At 35.2% G+C, this 20504-nt stretch overlaps 1 protein-coding gene across 1 annotated transcript in view; it reads right to left on the minus strand.

The window, feature by feature from the left end:
• Positions 1-20132: 20132 nt before the first annotated feature.
• Positions 20133-20504, minus strand: part of LOC136026573 (pyridoxal phosphate homeostasis protein-like) — a 32720-nt gene continuing 32348 nt past the window's right edge. The window contains exon 5 of the mRNA XM_065703274.1: positions 20133-20333. Within this exon, the coding sequence (XP_065559346.1) occupies positions 20244-20333 (90 nt within the window). The 3' untranslated portion in view covers positions 20133-20243. The remainder of the gene's footprint in view (positions 20334-20504) is intronic.

Genomic DNA, 20504 nt, shown 5'->3' on the forward strand with positions numbered 1-20504 from the left:
GTGCAAAAATTTGCTTCTGAACCGATTTTAGATAGAAAGAAATTCCAACCAAGAGTTCCGAATTTCTATTGCTGATATTTACATATAGAGGAGAGTTTGATATATTCAGTACACTTGGGTTGTGATCTTGAACGTTAGAATACATTAAAACTACTATTCAGAGCTACCGTCAGCCGGGGTGAGATTGATAATCAGGGATGACGCAACTATGGAAAAATGTTTCTTTTGACTTTTGACGACAGGTGGAAAGACAAAAAAATAATCCTAGATGGCTCTTTAGATTATCTTCGTCAGTCAGTGTGGAAATGGTTTTCATCGAGTAAAGAGTGTCTGTTTGTCAACTGATTTCGTTATGTTCGAAGGTACTGAATATCTGTCTGATCACAAAAGAACAGGTGGCAGTTTTTTCTACCGTGGGGTAGCAGTAGGCTTGTAAAATACGATCAAAAAGCCACCCAGTAAATAGTTAGGGATTTACCTTAAAAGGGAAAGAGATTTTATTGGTGGATTTCCAATGAACTCTGGTTGCATTGGAAAGTATTCAAGACGAATGGGGAGTTCACATTTTTCTTGTTTTTTTTTTTTTTCTTATGTGGATATTTCACAACATATTGATCCTCCGCAAAAATACTTCAGGCCCATAAAGATCAAAAGTAGTAGAACTATTTTTAGTAGTAGTAGTAGAAAATGACTATTCTGAGGAATCTACCATTTTATCCATATCAGAAGTATTTTTACTAGGCTCTTTTATGTTCTTATTTGATTTCTTGTTTCCAACAAATCTTAGAAATCCTTTCCAACTGATTCACTCTTTGAGCGGACCGAAGCTATTCACTTGGTTCCATTTTATCTAGAAACTGCTCAGATTTCTTTTAGCGAATTTTTGCTTCTAGGAGTTGAAATAGAAGAGGATAAAGTTATGTGCTCTGTGCGTAGCTACAGTCAGCTAGACTATTAGCTGATTGTAAGGTTTTGTGGTGTTTGAAGCACTTTAACAGTTTACACTTTAGGGTATCAAACAGTTCGTGGTAACGAACTGTAGTAAGGAGCGACCCGGCTCAATAATAACCAAAACTCTAAAAAATGGAATTTTGATACCAATAGCTATATCAAAAGAATCGCATTTTAATGCTGGTTTTAAATATATAAGTTTCATCAAGTTTAGTCTTACCCATCAAAAGTTACGAGCCTGAGAAAATTTGCGTTATTTTAGAAAATAGGGGAAAACACCCCCTAAAAGTCATAGAATCTTAACGAAAATCACACCATCAGATTCAGCGTATCAGAGAACCCTTCTGTAGAAGTTTTGAGCTCCTATCTACAAAAATGTGGAATTTTGCATTTTTTGCCAGAAGGCAGATCACGGATGCGTGTTTATTTGTTTTTTTTGTTTTTTTGTTGTTTTTTTTCTTTTTCCCAGGGGTGATCGTATCGACCCAGTTGTCCTAGAATGTTGCAAGAGGGCTCATTCTAACGGAAATGAAAAGTTCTAGTGCCCTTTTTAAGTGACCAAAAAAATTGGAGGGCACCTAGGCCCCCTCCCACGCTAATTATTTTCCCAAAGTCAACGGATCAAAATTCTGAGATAGCTATTTTATTCAGCGTAGTCGAAAAACCTTATAACTATGTCTTTGGGGACGACTTACTCCCCCACAGTCCCCGTGGGAGGGGCAACAAGTTACAAACTTTGACCTGTGCTTACATATAGTAATGGTTATTGGGAAGTATACAGGCGTTTTCAGGAGGATTTTTTTGGTTTGGGGGAGGGGTTGAGAAGAGGGGGATATGCTGGGGGAACTTTCCTTAGAGAATTTGTAATGGGAGAAGAAAATTTCCATGAAGGGAGAGCAGGATATAGGCTACTAGCATTATTTAAAAAAAAAAAACAATTAAAAAATAAAAGTGAAAAATCTTTTTCAGCTGGAAGTAAGGAACAGCAATAAAACTTAAAACAAACAGAAATTATTACCCATATGAGGGGCTCACCTCCTTCTAATACCTCGCTCTTTACGCTAAAGTATTTTCAGTAATTTCAACTACTTATTCTACGGCTTTTGTGATTCAGGGGGTCATTCTTAATGAATTGGGATAAAATTTAAGCTTTAGTGTAAAGAGCGAGGTACTGACGATGGGGCGAATCCCCTCATATATGTAATAAAAACATGAGAATACAAAAGTTCTTTACGTAAGCTAATTTATAAGTTACGTAAATCTTTTACCAATAAAAAGATTCGTAAAAAATTAAAAGTTCTAGTTGCCTTTTTAATTAGCCAAAAAATCGGGGGGCAACTAGGTTTCGTCCCCCGCTCTTTTTTTCTCAAAATCATTCGATCAAAATTATGAGAAAGCCATTAAACCAAAAAAAAAATATGCAAATTTCGTTTTGATTATTCCTCTGCGGAGAGCCAAAATCAAAACATGCATTGATTCAAAAACGTTCAGAAATTAAATAAAAAAAACAAGTTTTTTTAACTGAAAGTAAGGAGCGACATTAAAACTTAAAACGCACAGAAATTACTTCGTATATGAAAGAGGCTGCTTCCTCATCAACGCCCCGCTCTTTACGCTAAAGTTTTTTACTGTTTTAAAAAGAAGAATTGAGAGAAAGAGTCAAACTTTAGCGTAAAGAGCGGGGCGTTGATGAGGAAGCAGCCTCTTTCATATACGAAGTAATTTCTGTGCGTTTTAAGTTTTAATGTCGTTCGTTACTTTCAGTTAAAAAAACTTGTTTTTTTTTATTTAATACTGTATAGACGTCAGCATATTACATTCAAATAGCCAATCATCAATCAATTTATTAGTACTAAAACACTATTACAAACGTAAAAGAAAAAAACATTATTCGGCCCAAGAAACTTTGCTTGTTATGGCCCAGATTGCCAAAGGTCAATTGTTTCATTTTTTGTTATAATACCTGCAAAGAAGGAAGATGGAATTGATCCTCTTGAATTAGGAAACTGTTATAAAAACAAATGAAAATTTGGCCCATTTGAGCCAGACCGAATTCTATGATAAATTTTAGGAAGGTGTTTATTGGGGAAGGGAAATAAAATTGGATTATTCTTATTTAGCAATACCTCTGATAATCTCCAGTGGTGTATGTCTCTAATGGGGATTGGTCTCCCACTTGGCTGATCAATATTTAGAGCATTTTTTTGCAGTTTCATCCGCCCGATTCTTACTAATTATGTCTGAGTGGCTTGGAATATATAGAAGGCAAGTTCTTATGCCTCTTGAAGCAAATGTATCCATAATACTAAGACAATGAAAAGGGTCTGTATCCGTGTTATTCTCAGAAGCTAAAGACAGCAGCTCTAGGTTTGACAAAGAGTTGGAATAAACTATAATGTTTAGTAAATTACCAATCAACGTTTATTATTTGTGAGGTGCTCTAATGTCAAGAATAAGGCATTCAACTCTGTAGACATTATAGGCACTTTACCATAAATTATCTCACCCATTGCAATATTCAGGGGGGGGGAGATAAGCTCCACTTACCACCTTGTCATTCATTTTGGATCAATCAACAAAAATTTGGGAATGGTATTTATATGCTATTGTAAGAAAATTCCGCATCTTCTGGATGAAGGCAATGGGGGTAAGTTCTTTAGTCTGCTTTGGGAAATTAGTGTTTACTATGGGGATTGGTCAATGACATGGAGGGCTGTGGAATGCAAATACAATAGAGTTTTCTGGCACTGGGAATTTTCTCTGGGTATTTGCATATTCATTTGCAATGCCTCTGTGCAGGGATGGATTTCTTAATCAATTATACAGGGTATGTGAGCTATTGAAATCAATTTTAGTCAGATAACTTATCAAAAGAAATCTTTGTCTTTCATTTATTCTTAATAATACACTCTCAGTAAGCAGAAACTTAGTACTTGTTGCCTTCTTAAGATCAAATGAGACGGATTATATCGTTTTATGTCGTTTCAATTTTTTGCATCCGGGTCCTTGCACATGCACCATTAATAATGAGCCTGTAATCAATAAGGGTTATTATATGCGATTTATAAAATTGGAGTTAATTTTTTTATTGCAACCCCGTGGTGTAGATATTAGTCTTTTTATTATTCTTCTTTTCCTCTAGTATTTTTTTTTTTATTGTTTTTGAGATGTGAAGGTGGAAACAAAGTTTTCGGTGAAGTATGAGACCTAAGTTATTTATTTGATTGTCCTCCAGAATAATTATTCTATTTAGACTTAATTTTGCATTACCATTATTTCACTTATGATAGAATTGGATGATTTTCAACTTGGTGGGTGAAATGGGTGAATCAGATTTTTGAGAAAAATTTTCAAATTGGAAAAGCGATTTTTGCAACTCTGAATGTGCATTGCACTATAAGGGAATGCACATTCAACACCTTTGAGATTGCACACTGCGCAATCTCAAAGGTGTTGCCAGTTACCCATAGTACCACATCATCAGCATATTGTAAATTTGTGTGTGAGAGGCTCATGTCCCAGAGATATAGAGATAAGATTAGGCAGCTCAGGACGAAGGACAACACAAGTAAAAGTTCCCTAAGCTGTAACTGAGCGTAAATTCTCTACAAAAACAACAACAGGAAAAACAGTTCCCTAAATACGTAACAACTATTATCACTGTCTGCGGAGCAGAGGAGGCACACAGCTATGAGCTCTGTGTCTACAATTATTTAAAAAAAATCATATGTATAATTCCCTTTGATCCTTCAATAAAGAATTAGTCGTTCTTAACTAAAAATTAACAAAGGGGATTTCTGTAAAAAAAAAAAAAAAAAAAAAAAAAACACAAAAAAAAACACATGTCAATTTGTAACATAAGTGCGATAACTACTTTGAATTTGTTACCTTTTAATGAAAGCCATTTTTGAGCCCTATAGTTTGTGTTTCTATTAGTATATGCCAAAAAAAATATTTTAAAATCTTCAATAAACAACGTAGGCCAAAAAAACCTATAAAAAGTTGTGGGATTGAGAGAAAAACAACAGGAAATTTCTCCTCTCACGGAAAATTCTCCCTATGGGAGAACCCCAAGCATAAAATACCCCCCCCCCCCCCAGAAAAATGTTTGTATGCTTCAAATAACAAATACTATACATAAACAATGGGTAAACTGCTTAGCTTACAGACCTTTCCCCAAGAAAAATGGGGAGGGGGTCATTTTATCGCTTAAGACACAGAGTACTTATTAATTATAGCAACTCCACTCAATAAGCGATATTAGGTGAAACAAACCAAATCTGATGAAAATACTTTACTAGCAAAATTATGGACAACAGAAAAAAACTACAGAAGAAAATTATGGAAAATTTTGTGCGGTAAAAGAGGACAATTACCATTAAAATCAGTGAAATCAAAGCTCCTGGTAGTACTTGTTACCAACCGTCCCCCAAGGATCATGATACCCTTACTGGCCTTTCTCCCTCTGTGCCGGGGAGAAACATAAATACAATATTTATACAGGTCCAGTAATTATACCTTTGGGGATGCCCTCCCCCCCAAAGCCCTCAGAGCAAGGGCTGTAAGTTAGGCAATTCGTTCATTGTTTACATATAGTACATGTTATTGGGAAAGGTATGCATGTTTGATCTCTACTTTTCAAAAATACGATGAGTATTCAGGTGAGTCTTTGAAAAATGTTGAGGAGAGGGTTGAAATAAATCAAAACATGTTATGTGTATACATTTTGTCAAAAGGCTGTAACTCAGGAATGTTTGAGTATATTAATTTGGAAATTTCGGGAGATGATAAGGGAGGTGATCAATTAATTGAAAATATTGACTAAATAATCAAATTCTGTTCAAAATTGCACGTAGAATCCAATATTTGAATTCTCAAGCAGAAAACTGAAAAAGTGGGAAGCTACCGACCAATTTACTTTTCTTTTCGTTTTTAAGGTTTTGAATTGTTGTAATCTCTTGTCAAAATATTTGTAAAACTTTTCGTTTTTTAATTACATCACTTAAAAAGGGCACTAAAATATTTGATTTTCGTTTGAATAAGCCCTTTCGCAACATTTTTGGACCACTGTGTCATACTCTAACCCCTGAGAACAAAAAGAAAATTAAAAAAATACTCATCCGTTATCTTAATTCCGAGAAAAATATAAAATTCCAAATTTTTTCAGATAGGAGCTTGAAAACTCTATAGTAGGGTTCTGTGATACACTGAATCTGATGGTGTGATTTTTATTAAGATCCTTTGACTGTTAGGGGAAGTTTTCCCCTTTTTTTGAAAATAAGAAAAAAAATTTCATGGTCATAACTTTCCTGTATAGGGGTTTTAGACATGGTAGCTCTAACAGTGTACTTTGTTTAATTCTAATTCTAGTTTTAGGAGTTATAAACTGTTTCATTTTTACTACGAAGCGTTATCGTCTCTTACTAGATTGTTGGCTACCACTGCAGCCCGTATAGTTGACCTCCAGAGTAAAAACTGAGGACTTGGTGTTTTTGCCGGTTCGTGACTATAAAATAAACCCTTAGGTAATGCAAATATTTTAAATATACCATCGGTACACGAGAAGAAATACCAATTATAATTGCCTCTTGACATGTAGGATTGAACCTCCAAACCTTCGATCAGAAAGTGCCCCTTTATCCACTACGTCATCACAAGGCATCACTATTGACAATTCTTCTAAAAATTAATTGAAATTAAAATGTTAATTAAAATCCAAATACTAAACGCAATAGCCTTGCGACACGTGGGATTGAACCTCCAAACCTTCGATCACAAAGTATGGCTTTATCCACTACGCCATCACAAGGTGATAATATTGAAGATTTTTTTATAGCTTGACTAATTTACTTGAAGCAGTAAACATTTAATGGTTGGTGTACAATTTAACTACGACGAACGTGAATATATAATATGATGCCTTTTTTTATCCTCTTTCGTAATTTAATAATTGTTCCTTCAGGAAATCAAATTTTGAGACCCGAAAGGGATCCCAAAAGGTAAAACAATTCTTATTGCCCGGAATTTAAAAAATATATTCCTAAAAATCGGTTTAGTGAGAGAATAGTCGTTTATAACCGATTCAAAGTTGGTATTTATTATTTCAAGCACTCTCAATATTGCAACGCTATCTATCTTCTATCTATTTAACTATCTACAAATGCACTGTTTGTTATACTATTTACCAAAAAAAAGGAAAAAAAATATCAAAAAGGAAATAAACTAAAAAAACAAATATCAAAAAAGGGAAAAAACTATAAAAAACACAAGAAAATAAAAAAACAAGAAACTAAAAAAACTTTAAAAAAAGTACAAAAACTAAAAGAAAAAAGAAAAATAACTGAAAAAACTAAAAATAAACAAAAAAAGAAAAAAATTGAAAAAAAAAATATAAGAAAAAAAACAAGAAAAAAAACATAAAAACCGAAATAAAACATAAATACTAAGAAACACAACACAGAAATACAAAAAAAAAACTAACAAAAAAAATATATTGCGTTTGTTAAAAAAAATACTAAGAAAAAAACTGAAAGAAAGCAAAAAAACTAAAAAAACACAAAAAACTAAAAATAAACAAAAAATAAATAAAAATAAAAAAGCAGCACGGAAATACAAAAAAACTAACAAAAAAATACTGTGTTACAAAAAAAAATATTTAAAAAAAGAAAACACCAGAAAAACTAAAAAAATCTAGAAAAACAAAAAGAAAACAAGAGAGATACAAAAAAATAAAATTACATAAGAATTTTATCAAATTACATTACATTAAAACTACAATAATTAATTACAATAAAATTGCAATAAAATAAAATTATATTACAATTGTAATAAAACATTTTGCAGTATAATGAAGCTTTGATTTCAGTAATTTGCAAAAGTGAAAATTGAGGCTCTTCTGAAATTTTATTATATTGCTTCAAGAGCCAGAAACTGGTAATTACAAAAATATTTGAATGTATTTTGACAATGGATTATAGCAATTCAAAGACCTTAAAAAAGAAAACCAAAAGTTTGAAGTTTAGTAAAAATTTTGCTGGAAATAATAATTGATTCAATATTAATGCTTGTGGCTCAAAGAGAAAGTATCACTAATGTCAGAGAGAAATTATCCTACAATGTCATCAAAAAGGGAACAACAGGAGGAAACGCCAGAACAACACAAAACCATGCTTGTGCACAAAGCAATATCCTCCACTTTTAGTGCCCAACACAATTACCGGCAATGATGGCTACCCTATATATAGGAGGAGTTCTACCGCAGATGTCTGTAAATCAGCAATCATGCAGTTGCATAACCATGACATCAAAGTAGATAATCAGTGGTTTTTTCCATATTCACCTTTATTATCAAAAACATATAATTCGCACATAAACGTGGAACACTGTAACTCCTTAATGGCAATCAAATACAAATGTACATACGTAAACAAAGGCAGCGACATGGCAGTTTTTGGCTTGCAGTCCGAAATCGGTAATATCGATGAAGTTGTACAATATCGGACTGGAAGACACATAAGCAGTAATGAAGCTGTGTAGCGAATTCTTTCATTTCCAATACCTAAACGAAGTCCAGCTGTTGTTCACTTAGCGGTACATCTACACATTAGTCAACATGTTTATTTTTTGGATGCCAACGTGCACCAAATAGTCCTGAATCCACCAGCTACAAGGTTAACTGCTTTCTTTGCGGTATCTCAAAATAATTCTTTTGCAAAAAGACTGCTGTATTCTAAAGTGCCTCCGTATTAGACGTGGAATAATAATAATAAGAAATCATTTAAACTTCTAAAAGGGGGCGAGTCAGTCAACGGCCAACCTAACATCAACAAAGAAACCACGATAGGAATATTATATACCATTCACCCCAATCAAGATGAATGCTTCTTTCTCCGTCTGCTTTTGGTGAATGTACCCGGCCCGACGTCCTTTGAGCATTTGAGAGCTGTAAAGGACTATATATGACACTTACCGTAGTGTTAGCCAAGCTCTGAATTTTTTGAAGAACGACCAACACTGGGATAACTGCATCAATGACGCGTGCAACACGTCAACTCCAAGTCAAATTCGTACATTGTTTGCTATCATTTTGACAACTTGCTCCCCTTCAACTCCTACAAAGTTATGAAAGAAATAAAAATCACAAATGACCGAGTATATACAAGACCGAATACGGCTAGAGTAGTTAGATATGACTTTGGATTTTAACACAGTAGTTTATAACTGCACTTCAGTTATGATTGAAGATTTGTGCTTAGGTAAGGCAAACAAACTACTCAAGCCTGTGGGAATGCCTTCACCTAATCGTACTGCTCCTATTTCTACACGTGCAGGATTGGATTGTGAACAAAGTTGTAAACCGAGTGAACTATTGTCTTATACACAAACAAATACTTCTAAGTTTAAATATGAACAAAAAGGCATTTATGATCAGATAATACATTGTGTCAATAACCACGTATGAGATATCTTCTTCTTGGATGCGCCAGGAGGTACTGATAAAATGTTTCTAATAAGATTGATTATGGTATCAATTGCGATCGAAAAATGACATAGCGTTGGCCCTTGCGTCATCCGGAATAGCCGCAACGTCGCTACCTGGTAGGAGAACTGCTCATTCTGCTTTCAAATTGCCTCTGAATATGCAATCTACAGAAACCCCCACGAGCAACATTTCCGAATCATTTGGAATGGGTAAACTATTGCAGCAATGCAAACTTATTATTTGGGACGAGTGCACAATGGCACACGAAAAATTGCTCGAGGCTCTCGAGCGATCATTGCAAGATTTGTGAGGAAATTCAAAACCCTTTGGCAGCACATTAAGATTGTTTGCAGGAGATTTCAGGCAAACTTTACCTGTTATTCCTAGATCGACACTTGCGGACGAAATGACTGCTTGCCTGAAAAATTCTAATTTACGTAAAGACATTAAATCTATATATATATAAAAATAAGTTGTATGTATTTTTTTATGTTTGACGACTGACGTCATTACTAGGATTGAGCATTTTGACGTCATGTATGTATTTGTATGTTTGTATATGACGTCATTATAAGTATATAAGGCTTTGTATATGACGTCATTGTAAGTATATAAGGCTTGCGATTCGAAGAGAATATTTAGTATAAATCTTACAATGGCAGAACAAACAGACGAGGAATCAAATTGTGCGATAAATTTTAGTATAAATCCTACAATGGCAGAAAAAACAGCCAAGGAAGCGGCTCAAGGAGATAATGCCAAAAGGCTTGCGGCTAAAAGAGAAAGTAAGAAAAGAAAGCGTGCCGAGGAATCCCAAGAGTATAAAGAGTAGACAGAGTTGACATAGCAAATAGTGTGCAGAGTAGACAAAGTACACAGAGGATACAGCGTGTCAACTCTGTTTATTCTGTCGACTATGTCTTCTCTGTCTACTCTGTCTACTTTTTCAACTATGTCTAGTCGGTCCACTCTGTCCACTCTATCTACTTTGTTCATTTTGTCCATTCTATCTACTCTGTGTACTCTGTCTATAGATATAAATACATAAAAGCAGAATAAATAAAAGCAGAATTCAAAATGACACTAAAGAATAAGACACAACATGGGTGGAGAAGGCTCATTCAAGACAAATTTGGCCACAACACTTCTGTTCGGGAGCTATGGATAAACTTCCAGATTTTTTCATGCAAATAAAGAAGAGATCCCATCCCTGCAGAAATACAGATGGGAAGGACGACAGAATCTTCGACCAATGGTAAACTTAATCTCTTTTTAGAAAAGTTTCTGAATGTGATGCACCATTACAGTACACATCCCATCCACCTAGTCCCAAACATGGTACTGCTCCCTTTTCCCATTTCTGATTTCAGGAAGTTAAATAGACCATCTCAAAGCTCCAGCCTGGTGCAACTGGCCCTGATGGAATTCACACTTTGATGTTGAAAAATTTGCAAATACATTTGTTGAGCTACTGACAGAGTTATTCAACAGATCTTTCATAGAGTCATCATTGCCATCTGAGTGGAGTAAGGCAACAGTGATCCCAATTCTCAAGGCAGGAAAAGACACTAAACTAGTTGATTCATACCGGCCCAAATCACTGACTTCTTGTGTTGCAAAACTATTTGAGACGGTAATAAAGCAAATAATTTTAACCCCATTATCAGACCACCTCCAAATTGAACAACTTAGCTTTCTCCCTAGAAGGAGTACCACAAATGCCCTAGCTAGACTGGAGCATCTAATAAAACAAAACTTCATAAAAGGAAAAGCAGTTCATGTAATATTTTAAATATGGATTCAGCATTTGACAGAGTTGATATGGGGCAACTAATCAGAAAGCTATCCGTACTCGGTTTACCAGACCTACTGGTAAATTGAATCCACCAATTCTTGATGGATAGGGAATTTCAGGCCTCCTTGGGGGCTCCTAATCAGAGTTTAAGAGAAAAGCTTAGAACATTAGACTCCCTTAAGGGAGTGTTTCTAAGTCCACTTTTCTTCTCAGTTTATTGTCATGATATAATCCTCGAAAATGTTCTTTGAGCAGAGCTTTTTCTGTATGCTAACGATATTACTGTTGCAGTTTGGGGAGAGGCTCTTTATGCTTACAGTCAGCCTCCCAAAAAGCTTTAGATACGCTATTAATTTGGACATATTGTAATAATATGGTTTTCTCAAGTCATAAGTCAGTTAGAGTGTTTTTCCACGAAATGCATAACCTGGCTGCTTTCCAACCGCGTGTGAAACTGAATGGACAAGGGATTGAAGTTGCAAAATACGTAAGCTTTACGGGAGTTGTATTTGACCCAAAAATGGCATGGAAACCCTATGTGGATGACCTGATTGGTAGTCTCAAACAAAGACAAAACTTCATCAAAACTCTCTGCCTTGGAAGAAGAGGAGCCCCTGCAGCCTTTACTTCAACCATTGTCAAGTTAGTGGTGATATCCAAGGTAGACTATGGATCATTTATATATGGATCTCCTAAGAAATGTCTCCTGAAGCAACTCGACACTACCCTTAATGCAATCTTAGGAAGAGCCCTTGGTGAACTCAAATCTACCCCTATTGTAGCTATGTACTGTAAAGTGGATATCCAGTCTCTTCAATCAAAAATGTCTCCTTGCGAGATATTTTGCAAAGAAGATAAGACTTAAAAACCAAATTTGCTACGAAGAAATTACTAGCCACCACAGGCCTGATGTCAGCCACAAGCCAGAGATTCCTTTGCGTTCCTGGCATGAGAAAGCTCACGGAGAATGGTAGATTGTCAGGTAATTTAAATTATGTGTCTCCCAGTGTTTCCAAAGGAATTAGGGATTGATTATTCCATAGATCAGCAGTGGAAAAATGGAGGGCCTTCCCCAAGCACCGATAAAAATCATATTCCTGGGAAAGTTGGCAGAATATCAGGACTACACCCGAGTTTACACATATGGCTCAAAGATAGAAACAAAATGCAGTTGTGCGGTAGTGATACCCTCCTAGAGCCTGTCTCTTTCCTACCGTTTACCCCCCAAACCTGACAATTCTCTCTACAGAGTTTATGGCAATTAAGTTTTCACTCCAAGCCATATCTAGCCAAACAGATATCAAACATCAGAGGTATATTATCTGCATTGGTTCACTGTCAGCTCTGGATTACCTCTCAAACCAGCAACACAAAGCAAGAAATGTTGCCATTGAGACTGAAAATTTGGTTACACAACCTGCAAGAAAGAATGTATCAGTTCTATTTATATGAGTTCCAGCGCGCTGTGGTATGGAAACGAATAAGCAGGTCAGACTGCAAAAAAAGCCTCCCAACTGGGTCTGATCACTCAAACCCCTATTACTGGTCCTGCATTTTTGTCTTCAATCAGTTCAAAAATTTTGATGGAAGAAGAGGCTTGGCTCTATTATTTTTATACCCAGCTCCTGGATCTCTATGATTATAAGCAGCCATTAAATGAAATTTACCTCACATCACGCATCCTGTCAACTTGCCTCTTCTGTCTTAGATGTGGCCATGCAAAGGCAAAATCAACAATATTCCATTGGAAAATGGTCCTTTCTCCCAACTGGAAATCATGTGGGGTGTATGAAGAAATACGTCACATCATCTTTAACTGTAGAGAATATGAAAAAGAGAGGGACATACTAAGGAATTGTTGTCAGAAGGCATTTAAAGCATTCACAATGCGTTCTGTTCTGGGACACCACACGTCTCCTCCTTGAACTAGACGACTAAGCACAAACCTTGTAGGTAGATGTGTTAAGACAACTGGTTTGGTTCATTACCTGTATGATTTTTTTTACCTCTATAACAGTTGATTTCAGAGTTACCCTATTTAATATTTTAGCTGTTTTTATTATCCTTGTTTTATCTGGTTAATTTTCTATATATCTGGATGCATGTGACAGGTTATAATGAGTAAAAATGTATTATTTATTACAATGGTTTTATATGTATATTTTAATTGCTGTATGACATTGCATAGTTGCAGTATTTTGATTCCTGTTTCTCAACACAGGCAGTTGCTGCAGGTGAATAAACCCCAACCAAGAGCAAATTAACTAATGCATGGTCTGGTCCAGTGAATATTGACTGAAGTGACAACAGAAGGCACAAAATAATCGAGTGATATGAACACATATGACCTACTGGTCGAACTCGCCAAGCCCCAAAGAACGACAACAACATCTATCAACAAGTAAAATGACATTTTTATACAGTTTTGAAAAATGCTTATGCCAGCTGTGCCTCTCACTCAGACTATCTTTCTTGTTTTTTTTCTTCAATTAGCCATGGATTGATGGCAGATTGATTTTAATTCATCATTGGTGGCAACTAGATTTAAATATCTCATTTTTATCCGCTTACCTTTACTTGAAAAAGCTTGGTTGTTTTAAATTCAATAATATTAGGGACACGCTTTTCTTTTTTAAAAATCAATGCTACTGGGTTGACTCTGAAATACATTATTTTTGAAACAGCATAATCATTTTTGTGTCTTTTTGATTCAATTAAATAAAAAACAAAGTTTTTTAAATGAAAGTAAGGAGCGACATTAAAACTTAAAACGAACAGAAATTACTCCGTAGATGAAAGGGGCTTTTCCTTCTCAACGCCCCGCTCTTTACGCTTAAATTTGACTTTTTCTCTTAACTCTACATTTTAAAACAGTAAAAAACTTTAGCGTAAAGAGGGGGGCGTTGAGGAGGAAAAGCCCCTTTCATATACGGAGTAATTTCTGTTCGTTTTAAGTTTTAATGTCGCTCCTTACTTTCATTTAAAAAACTTGTTTATTTTTATTATATTTCTGAACGTTTTTGAATCAATGCATGTTTTGATTTTGGCTCTCCGCAGAGGAATAATTAAAACGAAATTTGTATATTTTTTTTTGGCTAAATGGCTTTCTCATAATTTTGATCGAATGATTTTGAGAAAAAAATAGCGGGAGAGGAAGCCTAGTTGCCCTCCGATTTTCGGTTAATTAAAAAGGCAACAAGAACTTTTATTTTTTTACGAATCTGTTTATAAGTAAAAGATATACGTAACTTATAAATTAGCTTACGTAAAGAACTTTTGTATTCTCATGTTTTTATTACATATATGATGGGGTTTGCCCCCTCGTCAGTACCTCGCTCTTTACACTAAAGCTTAAATTTTGTCCCAATTCATTATGACCCATGAATCACAAAAGCCGCAGAATAAATAGTTGAAATTACTAAAAATACTTTAGAGTAAAGAGCAAGGTATTAGGAGGAGGTGAGCCCCTCATATGGGTAATAATTTCTGCTCGTTTTAAGTTTTAATGCTGCTGCTTACTTCCAGCTGAAAAAAAACTTTTTCATATATATTTTTTCATTGTTTTTTTTTAAGTAATCCTAGTAAATCCTGCGCTCCCTTCATGGAAATTTACTTCCCCCATGACAAATTCCTCGATGAAAAGTTCCCCCAGCATATCCCCCTCTTCTCAACCCCTGCCTCCAACCAAAAAATCCTCCTGAAAACGCCTGTACACTTCCCAATAACCATTACTATATGTAAGCACTGGTCGAAGTTTTGAACTTGTAACCCCTCCCACGGGGACTCTGGGGCAGTAAGTCGTCCCCAAAGACATAGTTATAAGGTTTTTCGACTACGCTGAATAAAATGGCTATCTCAGAATTTTGATCCGTTGACTTTGGTAACATAATTAGCGTGGGAGGGGGCCTAGGTGCCCTCCAATTTTTTGGTCACTTAAAAAGGGCACTAGAACTTTTTATTTCCGTTAGAATGAGCCTTTTTGCAACATTCTAGGACAACTAGGTCGATACGATCACCCCTGGGAAAAAAAAAAACAAACAAAAAAACAAATAAACACACATCCGTGATCTGCCTTCTGGCAAAAAATATAAAATTCCACATTTTTGTAAATGGGAGCTTGAAACTTCTACAGTAGGGTTCTCTGATACGCTAAATCTGATGGTGTGATTTTCGTTAAGGTTCTATGACTTTTAGGGGGTGTTTTACCCTATTTTCTAAAATAACGCAAATTTTCTCAGGCTCGTAACTTTTGATGGGTAAGACTAAACTTGATGAAACTTATATATTTAAAATCAGCATTAAAATGCAATTCTTTTGATGTAGCTATTGGTACCAAAATTCCATTTTTTAGAGTTTTGGTTACTATTGAGCCGGGTTGCTCCTTACTACAGTTCGTTACCACGAACTGTTTGATTGTCGCATATTAAAGGTTGAAGTTAGAAACAGAGGTGATAATCGTTAAATCTAAAGCCTAGAGTGTGTAATACTCGCTGATGTATTTAAGAAGGAACAGAAAAAAAAGTACTCACAGCAAAATACATTGGCGGATCCAGGGGGCCGGAGGGGCCCTTGTTTTTCCTATTTTAGGCTCTTTTTTTAAATAAACTTGTCAATTTGGTCAATTATTTGCTTCCTTGTCATATTTCTCCCCCTCCAAGATCTTGGCTATTGGTGCCCTTGTCACATTAGCCCCCTCACCCAGCATTTTGCTCTAGATCCACCCTGGTAGCATACTCAAACGATATTACAATGGTTTTTGCGATATCAAAAATTTTATTATAAAAAAAAAATCAGAAACTGATTCGAATTCATGGTTTTGTAATGTTTGGATAGATAATAATTGTTTCGATTTGGAATGTAATCCTCTCCGTTCTAAAATTTTCCATCGTCTTTATTTTTGTGCGCAAAAAAAAATTAAAAAATATTTGAAAAATGGATGTTGACTAAATTTGAAAATTTGAAAATTCCCAAACTTTGGGGTATCTTTTTTTTCTGCTTGAACATTTTGCTATAATCGCAAATTTAAGACTATGCATAAAAGAAGCGTAAGTGATAAAGTTTACAACTTATGTCTACACCTTGGGGAAATCAAACAGATCGTGGTAACAAACTGTGAGTAAGGAGTGACGTAGCCCAATAGTAACCAAAACTCTAGAAAAAAAACGTGATACAAATTAATATTCACAAATACACTTTTTACAGAAGTTTATTTTCACAAATACAATTTATTATTGTATAGTGTACAAATTTTGGATATGGTATAAATTGTACATGTTTATGGTACATATAAATTTCGTATATAGTATAAATTGTACAAATTATATATGGCATATGATACAATGACACACATTTATTTTCTCGGGGTTATCGTATCGAAATAACGGTCTTAGAAGACTAGAGAGGGCTCATTTGAAAATAAATTTAGAAATTCTAGTGCTCTTTTTAAGTGACCAGAAATTGGAGGGTAAATGACACCCCTCCTACACCAATTTTTCCCCAGTGATATTCAATCGAAATTTCCAGATGTTATTTTGATTTTGCATAGTTAAAAGTGCCTTTGGAGATGAATTTTCTACAAAAAGGGAAGTTTCCACGAGGAAGTTTCCAGGGACATTTTACACAAGGAGAAGAGTGGGTTTTCTCACACATACATTCCCCACACCCCTCCTACTCTGACGCTCAGGCTTGAGGCTCAAATATTCTCTATATCAGTATCAGTAATATTTAACCGCACCCCCGTGTGCCAAACTTGGAACACTTCTACTAGGCCTCACATGTTCCACCACCACATCCTCGCAAAATGAATAATAACCTTCATCCGCGAGTAGTATGGAGTCATTCAATACAAGCGCAACCCACCCCCTTCGATCCCAGGTACTGGCAATATTTTTAAGGATCACAGAGAATGAGGACTCCCTCAATGCTGCCATCCACATAACCAAAGTCATAAATGGCATTATTGTTAACTACTGTTATAGATGGTGACATGTTTTCTTTTCTGATGACACATTATTTAGCTTCTAAGCAATTTTTCCTTTGATTTTATGAGATTTTTGTCTGATGTATGAATCAATATGAGATCCAAGATTTCTTATGGTAAAACAAAGATGCATTAATCGACTGAACCAACTAGTCATTGATGATATGATGTTCTTAGAAGTAAATTCTCGTTAATCAATGTATTATTTCTGGGACACGGGCCAACTGATGTTAAGCATCAAAATATCTCAAAAAGTTAATTGCGCAATCAATTTCTCAATTGGAGTTGAATATATGATACATGCTGCTAGTGGTTTGTTTCCGGGCACCGGTTTTCGCCATCACTCCAATGAATTTGCATACCAAAGTAATTCAAGATGCTTTCTGGACAGATATATTCTTTTGATGGTTAATGAAACTTGTTTCAATCCCCCAAAATTGCAATGACTACAACTGGCCAGGTATCCACTTCGTAATGTAATGGTCCCGAGCATATCAATTTCCCGTTACCAGGGCTTCCATGCGAGTTTGAATCCCCAAGTTCCCCTCCAGGAGTTCACCTCAAGGGACCTAATACCCCCTTTTCTAACTTCGTTTCGCTTGGGGGACCTTTTTTTTAATGTGGACATGGACATTTTTGGGGACAGAAAAATCTTTTGGAATTGAATTTTTCTTGGACTTAGAATTTTCATTATTGTTTTTATCACAATCCCTTGCTGTTTATACTAAGAGGTGAAGCCAAGACTGGAGATTTTCCTTTTTAGATTTTTTAATGGTCAGAATTTTTTTCTAAATGACATTCTAACACCATGGGAAGGAATGATAAATGAATGCCAAGATATTTACACTAAGAGGAGAATTAGAAAGTCTTGTAGTTGGAGCGTGCTCGAAGTACCAAAATAGGGATAAGTCAACAGTCATAAAAGTAGATATCAAAAACCTAATACGGGCAAGGAAAGCAATGTTTTGGCTCTCAAAAAATTTATTTAATTTTGAAACAACCAAAAGAAAATAAATAAAATATTGATTTTGCATATGTAAAAAACTTAATATGGGTCAGGGAAGCAATGTTTTGGCTCCCGGAAAAATTCTTCTTAATTTTGAGACAACAAAAATAAAAAAAAAATAAAATACAGGTTTTGCATTTACAAAATCCTACTATGACTTGGGGAAGCAATATTATTACTCCCAGAAAAATGTGTTAGAATTTTGAAAAAAAACAAAGAAAAATATGTAAAATAGATGTTTTGCATATACAAAAACCTAATATGGTTCGGGAAAACAATGTTTTGGCTCCCAGAAAATTTTATTTTAATTTTGAAACAACCAAAAGAAAAAATATAAAGTTCAGGTTTTGTATATACAAAACCTAATTTTGGTCAGAGAAGCAGTGTTTAGGCTCCCGGACACATTCAGTTTAATTTTGAAACAGCCCAAAGAAAAAAATGTAAAATACAGTTTTTGCATATAAAAAACCTAATATGTGTCAGGGAAGCAATGTATTGTCTCCCGAAAAAATTTATTTCAATTTTGATGTCTTATAATTGGGCTTGGATATATCCTTAGGTATAGGGCACTGGCATCCTACTCGAGGTTGAGCCATTATCATTCTACAAGTTCCCTAAACTGGCCCAAAGATTAATTGGTGAACTGCCGTGAAACAAAATTTCGATTTAATTACTCGATGCTATAGCAATGACCGACTAATACAGATCCTGCACAAGGATTGACAAGTCTTGTTGTTGGAGCGTCCGCAAAGTGCCAAAAGAGGGATAAGTCAACAGCCATAATGGTAGATACCAAGCCGGTTGGCCAAGGTCATAATAGCAATCATTCACTCGACTAAGGCCCACCCTGCTCGAGCATTAGCAAGTCTTGTAGTTGGAGTTTCCTCAAAATACCAAAAGGGAGATATGCCAACAGTCATAAAAGTACATATCTAGCCGGTTGGCCAAGGCCATAATAGCAATCATTCATCAGACAAACACCTTGATCGAGGAATGGCCAATATAGTGGAAGAAGTGTCCCGCAAGTTACCAACATAGGATTTGGTGGACCTGACTTAGAAGTAGATATCCAGCCAATTATCCTTTGCTATAGCAATGACCCCCCGACTAAGACCCTAGTCGAGACTTAATAAATCTCGTAAATGAATCGTTCCCAAAGCTGCAAAGAGAGAGAGAAAGGGCTGGACTTACATAACAGTAGATGTCGAGCTAGTATGCCTGGGTGATGGTAATAACCACTCACTCGACTCAGTCCCTGCTCAAGACTGAGTCAACGTCCTGATGGAAATGTCACCAAAGTATCCAACATAAGGTTTGGTGGACTGTCTTGAAAGTAGATATACAGGGAATTATTTTTCATCGCACTAAATACCCATCGATGAAGACCCTCCTATAGGCTTAACTATTCTACTAGCTGAAGCGTCCCCCCAAGTGGTAAAAAAGGAATTGGCCAATTATTGTAAAATTAGAGAGCCAATTAGAGCATTTAAACTCTCCTGTGGAAAATGCCTATAAGACTTGGCCTCTTCTTCACACGGAGATGTGACACCAATGATTAAACTCAGCTGTAGCACAAAATCAGACTTTGTGATACACAGAATTGGTAAACAAATAATGAAGATTGAGATTAATCTTCAAGTAGCACACATTGATATTGAGGTATGCAGCCCTTCCCTGACGGGACGTGATTTTTTAACGTGTTTGACAATGATAAAAAAATCTCTTTTCAATATTATACATATATAAAAAAATATTGGTTGCTACAATAAATTATTGTAATTATGTTATTACTGACTATCGCATTACTTAATTTGTAATGTTACGATATTACTTTATTATTACCGTTCTATTATTTACCATGTTCCTATAGTATTAACAACATCACGAATTAATAGCTACCGTCACTGGGGTAAAAAAATAAAAGGCAAAAATAATTTTTATTGCAGGAAACAACAAATAGGTCATTCATGGTTAAAACGACGATGAAATAAAATCGATTCTTTTCCAGTGCCAAGAAAGTTGTCCAGTATTATTTTTTTACTTCCACAGATGGCTTTGAATAATTCCTAGCTCCAAAAATTGTACTGCCAACTCGAATATTGGTACTTCCAAGTTCAATCTAGAAGAAATTAAACAAATCATAAAATAATCAAAGCGAAATTGGTGAAAGAACTTTAAAATTTGGGAGCAATGTCTTCATCATTTTTTGGTCCATCTACATAGGGATTTAGGATTTCATTCAATATATCTAGTTTTTAATTCGCTTTGAAGAAACGTTTAAGAACATGTT

This window comes from Artemia franciscana, chromosome 4, assembly GCF_032884065.1.
Source record: "Artemia franciscana chromosome 4, ASM3288406v1, whole genome shotgun sequence".
NCBI classification, from domain to species: domain Eukaryota; kingdom Metazoa; phylum Arthropoda; class Branchiopoda; order Anostraca; family Artemiidae; genus Artemia; species Artemia franciscana.